Source organism: Carcharhinus amblyrhynchos, chromosome 1 (assembly GCF_965287045.1).
Source record: "Carcharhinus amblyrhynchos chromosome 1, sCarAmb.v2.hapA, whole genome shotgun sequence".
NCBI classification, from domain to species: domain Eukaryota; kingdom Metazoa; phylum Chordata; class Chondrichthyes; order Carcharhiniformes; family Carcharhinidae; genus Carcharhinus; species Carcharhinus amblyrhynchos.
Genome location: NC_137324.1, coordinates 14376563 through 14389339, shown reverse-complemented (window position 1 = coordinate 14389339; position 12777 = coordinate 14376563). Strand labels below are relative to the sequence as shown.

The 12777-nt window shown below is 46.7% G+C and overlaps 1 protein-coding gene across 1 annotated transcript in view; it reads left to right on the top strand.

The window, feature by feature from the left end:
* The window catches only part of slc4a11 (solute carrier family 4 member 11), a 179953-nt gene that overhangs the window by 154496 nt on the left and 12680 nt on the right, over nt 1-12777 (top strand). The window contains exon 17 of the mRNA XM_080194085.1: nt 4487-4660. Coding sequence (XP_080050211.1) covers nt 4487-4660 — 174 coding nt within the window. The remainder of the gene's footprint in view (nt 1-4486; nt 4661-12777) is intronic.

Genomic DNA, 12777 nt, shown 5'->3' with positions numbered 1-12777 from the left:
TAGAATTCCAAGACAGCCTTTTTAACCAGCCTGCTTCAGAACTCAACGGTCCAGGGATGGGCCTACAGGCCTGGCTCCAGTACATATCCACACCCCCAGACCACTCCCCAAACTCGGCTATAGGAGCTGTCTCTCTGGAGGCAGCTGCACCAAGATGAAATGTTTCCAGATATCGTGCACCCATTTCGGGAGTAAAATCCCGATCTTTGTGTCTATTTTTCGAAAGCCCTCCACCGAGAAGGTTGTCCAGACTACGAAGAGGTTTATAAAGATGAAGACACCACAAGTTCTAATTTCAAATTTCCGATCTTCACTTTCACGGTCTTCCAAGGCCATATCCTGTCCCAGTAACGTCCAACCCGCCAAGAAACCCTCACCACTGTCATTCTGGTCCCTTGAACAACCTGGTTTTAAACACTGCACCATTGGTGGCAGTGCCTTCCGCTGCCTGGACCCTAAACTCTGCATTCCCCCTCTCCCTAACCCTGTCTCAAATTGTGGAATCCCTACAGTCCAGAAGAGATCATTTGCCCTATCAAGTCTGCACCGGCTCGCTGACAAAGTATATCACTCGGGTCCACCCTACCCTAATAACCTCTCACATTTAGCATGGCCAGTTGACCATGCTTGTGGGAGGAAACCGGAGCACCTGGGAGAAACCCACATAGGCATAGGGAGGATGTGCAAACTCCACACAGACAATGACCCAAAGCCAGAATTGGACCTGGATCCCTGGTACGGTGAGGCAGCAGTGCTACATCACTGTATCTCTCCAACCCATCGCCCCCCTGCTCCTGATCCTCATGCGTCATCTGACTACATCACAGCTCCCACCCACTTCCCCCATACCTTCTCTCTTTTTCCCTCTTGTATTTTACTTTCTGATGCACCAAAAGGTGCAGTTCATAAGATAAGTTCATAAGGTATAGGAGCAGAATTAGGACATTTGGCCCATCAAATCTGCTCTGCCATTTGATCATGGCTGATAGGCTCCTCATCCCCACTTTCCTGCCTTCTCCCTATGACTATTCAATACTTTACCAATTAAAAATCTGTCAATGAGTTCATAAGATAAAGGAGTTTGGGATTTCTTTTACAGTAAAGATGCTATACAAATACTTGTTTGAGGGGTGGTATTGGAGAATAATCTCTCTGAACTGTCACAGTAATGTGAATCTGCGTGGAGTGCCAACTGCAGTCCCACTGCCACCCTGCTCCTGTTCGATCAAACTAGAATACAGCCTGACTTTTCTCGCCATTCGTAGAGTTTGGGGTTGGGTGAGAAGAGAGTGGTGCGGTAGGGTCCCCAGACCTTGCTGAATGCAGCAGCCTCAAGAGAAAGGAAGCCAGGTCCCAACTAGTTGCTATCAAACTGGTCCGATCACTTTGTGAAGCCAGGAATTTGATTTGATTTATTATTGTCACACGTATTAACATACAGTGAAAAATATTGTTTCTTGCATGCTATATAGGCAAAGCATACCGTTCACAGAGAAGGAAATGAGAGAGTGCAGAATGTGGTGTTGCAGTTATCGCTAGGGTGTAGAGAAAGAGCAACTTAATGCAAGCTAGGTCCATTCAAAAGTCTGACAGCAGCAGGGGAAGAAGCTGTTTAGGGTTGGTGTTTGGGTAGGGGAGGTGGGGTAAGGGTATGAGGGGGTTGGGGCGGTGTGTGGATGGGGTGATTGGATATGGGGCTTAGTGAGGAGGAGCTGGGATGTCATCAGGGAGTCCGAGGAAAATCAGAAGAGGGCGTGGAGAAGTAGTTGTGGGGTGGTTAAGGGAAGATTTAGTCTGGAGTTCAGAAGGGTGGTCGGGGATCCATGAGGGATTCTGTTGGGGTTAGGCTGGGATTTGATAATAATATAGTGGTTTTAACATTTCTGGGTAACAAGTCTGTAGGACATTCAGTACCATTTTAATTGCAATATCAGATGGTTCCCAATGGAAGTTTGAACCTCCCTGACAGTTGCAGTAAATAAGAACATAAGAAATAGGAGCAGGAGTAGGCCATCTAGCCCTTCGAGCCTGCCCCGCCATTCAATAAGATCATGGCTGATCTGTCGTGGCTCAGTTCCACTTTCCCGCCCTCTCCCCATAACCCTTAATCCCCTCTCTTATCAAAAACCCATCAACCTGCGTCTTAAAAATATTTAGCGAGGCAGCCTCCACCACTTCAACGGGCAGAGAATTCCAGAGATTCACCACCCTTTGAGTGAAGAAGTTCCTCCTCAACTCCGTTCTAAACCGCCCCCCCTTTATCTTGAGGCTGTGCCCCCTAGTCCTACTGTCTTTTTTGAGCGGGAAGAGTCTCTCCACCTCTATCCTATCCATCCCATTCATCATCTTATACGTCTCAATGAGATCTCCCCTCATTCTTCTAAACTCTAACCAGTACAAATCTCGCATGGGTTGGGATTGGGAAGTGAGGGGAGGAAACCCCAGGTTATTTTGGGGTACTAACCCCTGCCGGGTACATGCCCCAAAGAAGGGAAGTTATGGGCCTCTGCAGCTATAGTAAGTGATTAAGAAGGTTTATTACAAGGGGAATGGAATATAAAAGTATGGAAGCTTCACTGCAGTTGTTGCGATCACATTGCAGAATACTGTGTATGACTTTGGTCTCTTTGCTTAAGAAAGGATATAATTGCATTAGAAGTTTTGAAAAGGTTCACACGACTGATTCCTGAGATGAAGAAGTTTTCCTATGAGAAAAGGTTGGACGGGTCTGTATCCATTGGAGTTTAGAAGAATGAGAGGTGTTTGTGTTGAAACATACAAGACCGTGAGGGGACTTGATGCGGTGGATGCTAAGAGGATGTTTCCTCTTGTGGGACAGATTAGAACTAGAGGACACTGTTTAAAAATAAAGGGTTTCCCATTTAAGTTGGAGATGCGTGTTGTTTCTCTAGCACTGTTACCCAAAGAGCAGTGGAGGCTGTGTTGTTGAATGTTTTTAAGGGTTAGATTTTTGACTGAGTGAGGGAGCTGAGGCTGCAATCAGACCAGCCCTGATCTTTTCAAATGGCAGGGCAGCTTTGAGGGATCTAATAGCTTCCTCCTGTTTATAATTTGTATGTTTGTATCAGTCTGTTGCTCTGAAATATTAAGTCATTGCTTCAAGAACATAAGAACTAGGAGCAGGAGTAGGCCACCTGGCTCCTCGAACCTGTTTCACTATTCAATAAGATCATGGCTGATCTTTCCGTGGACTCAGCTCCACTTGCCTGCCCACTCACCATAACTCTTAATTCCTTTACTGTTCAAAAATTTATCTATCCTTGCCTTAAAAACATTCAATGAGGTAGCCTCAACTGCTTCACTGGGCAGGGAATTCCACACATTCACAACCCTTTGTCTGAAGAAGTTCCTCTTCAACTCAGTGCTAAATCTGCTCCCTCTTATTTTGAGGCTATGCCCCCTACTTTTAGTTTCACCTGTCACCTGCTTTTATCTTGTGTATTCCCTTTATGATCTTATGTTTCTATTAGATCTCCCCTCATTCTTCTGAATTCCAATGACAATAGCCCCAGTCTACTCAGTCTCTCCTCGCGTTGGTGAGGCCGCAGCTGGAGTACTGTGTGCAGTTTTGGGCGCCGTACTTACACAAGGATATTTTAGCCTTGGAGGGAGTGCAGAGGAGGTTTACTAGGCTGATTCCGGAGTTGAGGGGGTTGAGCTATGAGGAGAGGCTGAATAGATTAGGCTTGTACTCGTTAGAGTTTAGAAGAATGAGGGGAGATCTCATTGAGACGTATAAGATGATGAATGGGATGGATAGGATAGAGGTGAGGAGACTCTTCCCGCTCAGAAAGGATAGTAGGACTAGGGGGCACAGCCTCAAGATAAAGGGGGGGCGGTTTAGAACAGAGTTGAGGAGGAACTTCTTCACTCAAAGGGTGGTGAATCTCTGGAATTCTCTGCCCGTTGAAGTGGTGGAGGCTGCCTCGCTAAATATTTTTAAGACGCGGGTTGATGGGTTCTTGATAAGAGAGGAGATTAAGGGTTATGGGGAGAGGGCGGGAAAGTGGAACTGAGCCACGACAGATCAGCCATGATCTTATTGAATGGCGGGGCAGGCTCGAAGGGCTAGTTGGCCTACTCCTGCTCCTATTTCTTGTGTTCTTATGTTCTTATAAGCCAACTCACTCAACTCTAGATTTAACCTCGTGAATCTCCTCTGCATCCCCTCCAGTGCCAGTATATCCTTTCTCAAGTAAGGAGACCAAAACTGTACATAGGACTCCAGGTGTGGCCTCACCAGCACCTTATACAGCAGCAACATAACCTTGCTGTTTTTAAACGGCATCCTTCTAGCGACGAAGGACAAAATTCCATTTGCCTCCTTAATTAACTGCTGCAGCTCTTTGTGATCCTTGCACAAGGACACCCAAGTCCCTCTGCACAGCAGCATGCTGCAATTTTTCACCCTTTAAATAATAATCCATTGGTTCTGACTTTCTCCTCAAATTTTCTATCTTTCTAGGCTCGTGAAAGGAACTGGTTATCACTGGGACATCTTTCTCGTGGGCATAATCAACATTGTGCTGTCTATTTTTGGATTGCCGTGGGTGCACTCTGCATTTCCCCATTCTCCTTTACATGTCCGTGCGCTGGCCTGCATGGAACAGAGAGTGGAGAATGGCCATTTATTCGAGATGTAAGTTAACGGTGGCAACTGGACTCCCCTTTTCTTTATTCAGTGAGCATGTGTGTGATGTGTTACGTTTCTGAGCCAGTTTTGAAAAGTAATAAAATAAACCCCAGACCAAGCTGTAAACTCCAAAACCGTAAAATTTGATTGGCTGGCAGGAATGTGCTTGGGCACAACGCTCGAGAACATGTGCCTTAGAAGTTGCGACTTTGTGTTTTCGCCCATGCCGCAGTGCCACCCAGGGTTTTGAGTAGAAGTTCTAGTTGAGTGCCTCAGCGGAGTACTGAGGGATGCTGAATGGTGAGAAGTACCATCTTCAAGATGAAACATTAAGCCAAGGTCCCCTCGGGTAAATGTAAGCGATCCCACAGCTCCAAGTTGAAGAGCGAGGAAGTTTCCATTTTCCTGTCTGATATTTATCCCTCAATCAGCATAGTAAAAAAAAATGGTTACCTCATCACTATTGCAGTGCTGTCTCAGGGAGCTATCTGGGTATAAATGAATTGCTGCCATTGTAAGAATCACAAAATCGGAATTATTACATGTAGGGGAGCCAGTGGCCGAGTGGTACTTTCATTGTTCTAATAATCCAGAGACCTTGGGTAATGCTTTGGGGGCCTGGATTCGAATCCCAGTACAGCAGATGGTAAAATTTGAATTGGAAGTCTAACCATGAAATTATTGTTGTAAAAGCCCGTCTGTTTCACTAGTGCCCTTTTATATGAAGGAAATCTGCTGTCCTTACCTGGTCTGGCCTATATGCGACTCCAGAGCCACAGCAATGTGGTTGACTCTCAAATGCCCTGTCAATTGGGGATAGGCAGTGAATGCTGGTCTAGCCAGCGAGGCCCACGTTCCGTGAAATAATTAAGATGACATCAGTGACTACACTTCAGGGTGTGAGGTGCGTTAGGATGCCCTGAGGTCATGAGAATAAATGCAAGTCTGTCTTTTATTTTTACATGTGCATTTTAAAAAGGAAGTTCTCCTTAAAATGTTGTCATGTTTATGTAAGCCGCACAATGCCTTGACATGTGAAATTGTTGGACAGGCCATTGGCTCATCAAGTTAAGATTGATCTTTGTTTCCCCTCGTGTCTCTGCTGGTGTTTTTATTGGGTAAAGGTCAAAGTTCTGGCTACAATCATTCCCTTCCCTTCCCTCCCAGCCCAGATGTACTGGCGCAAAGTCTCTGGGTGTCACTTTCTCAAAATTCGGCAAAGGCCAATAGTGGGCGGAAAAGGCTGCGTTGAATCTGCTGGGAGCCATCTTCACCATAACATTCGTGAGTAAGACTCAGAAACCTTGAAGGTCCTACGTCGCCATGTTGGCTGGGTGGTCTCTGACTGAGCCTACCCTGCCAGCAACTTGCTTACAGATTGGGGTGTCATCGTTAAAGGCCGTCCCAGTGCACAATATTACACCAGGAGCTTCCCCAGTGCATCACCCCTGGAGTCGGGACCGTGCCGGGGGCCAGGGCCCAGGCATGTCCTCTTTTATTCCCACCCCCACCTTTTGCAGTGCAGTCTCGCTAGCTCCTCTGGGAGGTTTGCATGCCTTTGGAGACCAGTTGGATTAAACTGCGGGGAGGGGGTGCTTTGGCAGAATGATTTGGGTACAGAAGTCTGATAATTATATACTAATATATGGGGATGATGTGCGCTACATCACTGGCAGGGGAGGGGACAGTCGTGTCACATTTTTACGTCAGTGTGAAATGTGATTTGGACGCTTCATGGGGTTTCCTGCTCTTGTGATCAAACCTACCCAGTGAAAATGGGAGCACAACATCCAGGCCTCTGTCAGAGAGAGACTAACTCCAAAGCTGTGCGGGTTAGATTGATTGGTCATGCTAAAATCGTCCCTTAGTGTTAGGGGGATTAGTGGGATAAATACATGGGGTCACGGGCTAGGGCCTTGTTGGGACTGTGGTCGGTGTAGACTTGATGGGCTGAATGGCCTACTCCTGCGCTGTACAAATTCAATGATTTTAACTCAGAGAACTTGTACCTTCTGGTCCTTATAGCCTGGATGAATGCACTCGCACAGCACAGCGGCAGAGTGGTTAGCACTGCAACCTCGCAGCACCAGGGACCCTGGTTCGATTCCTGGCTTGGGTCACTGTGGAGTTTGCACATCCTCCCCGTGTCTGTGTGGGTTTCCTCCGGGTGCTCCGGTTTCTTCCCACACTCCAAAAATGGGCTGTAAGACACAGGCCACTTGGCCCAGCAAGTCTGCGCTGCCATTCAATCATAGCTGATATTTTTTTCATCCCCGTTCTCCTGCCTTTCCCCATAACCCCTAATCCCTTTATTAATCAAGAACCTGTCTATCTCTGTCTTAAAGACACTCAGTGACCTGGCCTCCCACAGCCTTCTGCAGCAAAGAGCTCTGCAGATTCACCACTCTTTGGCTGAAGAAGTTCCTCTTCATTTCTGTTTTAAAGGGTCGTCCCTTTATCCTGAGGTTGCCCTCTGGTTCTACTTTCCTACTAGTGGAAACACCCTCTCCATGTCCACTTTACCCAGGCCTCGCATTTCAGTAAGGTCCCCCTCATCCTTCTAAACTCCAAGTACAGACCCAGATTCCTCAACTGTTCCTTATGTGTGGATTCGGTTGATATATGGGTTAGGTTGATTGGTCATGCTAAATTGTCCTTGAGTGTCAGGGAGATGATGTGGATATGCCGGCCTGGTGGTGTCAGGGAGATGAGCAGGGTAAATACTTGGGGCTATGGGGATAGGGCCTGGGTGGGGCTGTTGTGAATGCAAACCCGATAGCGGCAGCAATGTGTGCACCATCTACAAGAAGCACTGCAGGAACCCACCGAGGCTCCAAGCTCGTGACCTCTGCTATCTAGATAAATAAGGGCTGCAGATACCAGGGAATCCACGTCAAGTTCCTTCCAAACCCCACAACATCCCAAGTTGACTGTATATCACCACTCCACTTTTGCTGGATCAGAATTATAGAGTACTACAGCGCAGAAGAGGCCCTTCGGCCCATCAAGTCTGCACCAACGAATGAAAGGCCCTGACCTGCCCACCTAATCCTACTTGGCCCATAACTCTGAATGCTCATCCCAGGTACTTTTTAAAGGATGTGTGACATCCCACCTCCTCCACCCTCCCAGGCAGTGCCATGACCACTCCCTGGGTAAAAACGTTTTCCTAAAATCCCCCTCAAACCTTCCACCCCTCACTTTTTTAACTTCTGTCCACTTCAACTAAGGGGAACACCTACTCCCTGTCCATGCCCTTCAATCTTATATGAAGCCTCACAACACCAGGTTAAAGTCCAACAGGTTACTTGGAATCACGAGCTTTCGGAGTGCTGCTCCTTCAGGTGAGTCCACATTAAGGTCTCATAATCCTGAATGCCTCAAACAGGTTGCCCTTCAGCCTTCTCTGTTCTAGAGAAAACAACCTAAGCTGATCATTCCTAACAACACTGTGGGAGTACATTTCGGAGAGACATAGCAATGTCACCAGACTAGTAACCATGATGTGGAGATGTCGGTGTTGAGACTGATAGCCAGGTTCTGCACACGTGAGGACGGCCTCTACTGGGATCTTGGATTCATGCCACACTATCTGTAACCGCAAACCCCCCCTCCCCCACGACTTGCCTGGGCTTGCAACATCTCACTAACTGTCCTGACGATGCACATCTCTCTAACCTGTGCTTAACCCTCTCTCCACTCACATTGTCTGTATCTTTAAGAACTGATTACCTGTAAAGACACACATTCCAATCATTATTTTGTAAATTGAGTTGGTGTCTTTATATGCCTCATTTGTGGACTGAAATCCCACTCACCTGATGGAGCAGAGCTCTGAAAATTGGTGGCTTTTGCTATCAAAGTAAACCTGTTGGACTTTAACCTGGTGTTGAGAGACTTCTTACTGACTAGACTAGTAACCCAGAGACCCAGGCATTCAGATCCCACCGTGGCAACTAGGGGAATTTTAAAAATTAAATTAATCTCAACATCTGGAGCATAAAGCTGGTCTCTGTAATGGTGCCCATGGCAGCTCACATGCAGAAACTCACTAATGCCCTATAGTGAAGGAAATCTGCCATCCATACCTTGTCTGGCCTACATGTGACTGCGGACCCATAGCGATGTAGTTGACTCTCAACTATAATGGCTGAGCCACTCAGCCCAGGGGCAGTTAGAGATGAGCAGTAAGTGCTGGCCTTACCAATGATGCCCACATCCTATGAAAAAATAAAAATAAAATCTCTCAAAGCAGCGGTTCACTCAAGAGAATGTAAGCTTGGGAAACAAATGACTACATCCTGAAAGTGAATAGAAAATGCTGAGATTGTGTAGTTTGTCCCTAGGCATCTGGTCTGTAGGCAGAGGAGGCTGGTTAACTTTTTTATCCTCGCTTGAGCATTTTCCAATGCACTACTTGGAAGAAATTGATATTCTATTAAACTAATGTTACAGCAATTTTTTGTGTTATCGTATAATCCAGCTGCATTCTGCTCAGCCAGAACTCTAGAAACAATCTGCCAAGCTTAAAAATGCTGGAGTCATCAGTCTCTGAATAGCTGCAGAAAGGAAATATAACTGTGCGTGAGTGTGGGGGGAGCAGGTAGGGAAAAAGTGCATGTGGGTTGACGGGGGTGGGGGGAAGTGTGTGTGTGTGTGCGCGCGCGATAATGGAATGCTTCGGATGACAGTGTGACCTGGTCAAATAAGAACTTCCTCCAGTGTCACGGTCAACATTCCTCCCTGAAGCTTTGCCACACATGAAAAAAACTCCAAGTCATTGGCTTATTCATTCGCCTGTTTACTGTTTATCCACATTGAGACTGACTGCAACTTGGAAGTCATATTGGTCGTAGATTTCTTTCTTGCAGCTTTCATCCTTGGGTTATTGGCATCATTGGAAAGCCCAGCATTTACTGCCCATTACTAATGAAAACAGAGCTGTGCTATTGTCCTGAACCGGGGTAATCAGTGCGCTGAAGATGTGCACCCAGTGCTGTTGGGGAAGCCATTCTTGTGTATTGACTGAAGTAATATTGCTTTAGAAAGTCTTGAGGTTGTTGTGGATGTATAAATTCAGTATGTTTGTCTTTATAGAACCATTGAATCCCTACAGGGAAGGAGGAGGCCATTTGGCCCATCAAGACTGCACTGACAACAATCCCATCTGGGTATTATCCCCATAACCCCACCTATTTACCCTGCTAATTCCCCCTCATTACCAAAGGGCAATTTACCATATCCAATAAGCTAACCCGAGCATCTTTGGACCATGGGAGGAAATCTGAGCACCCGGAAGAAACCCACGCAGATGCAGGGTGAGGGGAGGGAACTTGCAAACTACCCACAAATAGTCACCCAAGGCCGGAATTGAACCTGAGTCCCTGGTGCTGTGAGGCAGCAGTGCTAACCACTGTGCTACCAGAGAAAAAAATTTGCTTTGAAAATTATCTTGAATGTAGGGGGGAAAAAAAGAGGTGAGGTGCCTCTAGAGGCATGGGGAACAAAAAAAAAAGAGGTTCCCTTGGATAGGCAACGAAGAAGCAGATTGAACTTTGATGCTGAAGCAGCCATGAAAGAAATTGGCTGGGTCACTGAGGTGACCTTCCTGGCTCCCCTTCGAAGGGTGCCAGGAATGTGCCAGAGAGGGAAGACAGGAACTCGGTTCAATGTCTCATAGAACCCTACAGCGCAGTAGGAGGCCATTCGGCCCCTTGAGTCTGCACTGACCACAATCCCACCCAGGCCCTATGCTCATAACCCCGTGCATTTTCCCCAACTAGTTCCCCTGACACTAAGGGTCAGTTTAGCATGGCCAATCCACCTAACCCTAACCTCACACATCTTTGGACTGTGGGAGGAAACCAGAGCACTCAGAGGAAACCCGCAGGAGAACATGCAAACTCCATACGGACAGTGATCTAAGATCCAATCTACAAAGACGTAAAAATAATAGGCTGCTCCGTCATGATGGTAGAATGACCCTGCCAATAAAACTTTGAATCAGTTAAACTGCACTGATTGTATTCTGGAGGGAGTCGACTCAGTCTAACTCTATCCTTTTCAAGGACCACTCTTGGGCAATCAGGAGTATTCGTAAACTAAACAGCGTAATTTTACCTTGAGCTTCATTTAAAAGCTGCTCTCCTGTATTCCAGCTCAAAGATCTCCAACCACACGTGGTCTCCCAGCTCTTGAATTGTAGAATCTCTACAGTGCAGAAGGAGTTGATTCCGGAGTTGAGGGGGTTGGCTTATGTGGAGGGACTGAGGCTATACTTATTGGAATTCAGAAGAATGAGGGGAGATCTTATATAAGATGATGAAGGGAATAGATAAGGCAGAAGCAAGGAAGTTGTTTCCGTTGGTGGCTGCAACTTGAACTAGGGGACAGTCCTAAATCTGCTTCCCCTTATTTTGAGGCTGAGTTGAGGAGGAACTTCTTTACACAAGGCGGTGTGAATCTGTGGAATTCCCTACCCAGTGAAGCAGTTGAGGCTACCTCATTGAATGTTTTGAGGCAAGAGTAGATAAATTTTTTGAACAGTAAAGGAATTAAGGGTTATGGTGAGCGGGCGGGTAAGTGGAGCTGAGTCTATGAAAAGATCAGCCATGATCTTATTGAATGGGAGAGCAGGCTCGAGGGACCAGATGGCCTACTCCTGCTGCTTTTTTTAATGTTCTTATGTTCTACATCATTTGGCCCATCAAATCTACACCAACAACTGACCCCCTGTCCTTGTAACCCCATCTAATCTCCCTGACGCTCGGGCAATCCCACCCAGACCAGTTGCCCACAACCCCAAGTATTTACGTAGAAACATAGAACAGTACAGCACAGTACAGGCCCTTCAGCTCTCCATGTTGTGCCAAGCTATGTCAAACCCAAGATCAAGCTACCCCACTCCTTCACTAAATCCTCCTAACCTAGACACCTTGGGACACTAGGAACATGGCCAATCCATCTAACCTGCACATTGGACTATGGGAGGAAACCCACGCAGGCACGGGGAGAACGTGCAGACTCTGCACAGATAATGAGCCAAGGCTAGAATTGAACCTGGGTCCTTGGTGCTGTGAGACAGCAGTGCTAACCACTGTGCCACCGTGCTGCCCCTAGTTATGCGTCCCTCGGGCCCCAGAGAATTTAGTCCAGTTTTACTCATTTCAGCTGCTGCTCGACATTTCATGAACCTGCATATTTTGAAGGACTACTTTGCGGTTCTGTTGCCTCAGCTGGCAGCTGAATCAAAAGTCAGATTTTGTTGGTATCAGCAGCTTTTGAGGAGTTTAATGCAAACACACCTGGAAAGGATACAAGTCACGTACCTGGATAGCTCCGAAAGACAAAAGATTGTACAACTTTTGATATCTTTGAAGTCAGAGATTTACAGCATGGAAGTAAGCCCTTCGGCTCAACTTATCCATGCCGAACTTTTATTTTAACTATTAAGATAGGGTGAATATATTTCTGAAATTAATTCAAATATCTTTACTTAAATTGATTGCAGCACCAATTACTCTCTGATGTATGGTGACCATTGCAATATATAGTACCTGACATCATTCTTAGTAAAGTGTAGTTGAATTTGGTGGCACAGTGGTTAGCGCCGCTGCCTCACAGCACCAGGGACCCGGGATCAATTCCACACTTGGGTCGCTGTCTGTGTGGAGTTCGCACGTTCTCCGTGTCTGTGTGGGTTTCCTCCTGGATGCTCACAGTCCAAAAGATGTACTGGTTAGGCACACTGGCCGTGCTGAATTCTCTGTGTACCCGAACAGGCACCAGAGTGTGGCCACTGGGGGATTTTCACAGTAACTTCATCGCGCTGTGAATGTAAGCCTACCTGTGACACTAATTTAAAAAAAACTTAAACGTACGCTATTTCCAGCAGCAAAGGTCCAAAGCCTTACACTAGTTGTGCAACATCCAGTATTAGATTTTCTTCCCCCTCCCCTCCATTCCCTAATGACTGACTTGGTTACTCGCTCTGGTCACAGTCTGAGGAAATGCCAGACTGTTCACACATTAGTGTCCAGTCTTCCACATGCAAGCATTGCACATCAGCAAGGCTACAACTTCCACCTGCAGATTTTTTTTTACCCAGAGGGTGGGGGGGTGCC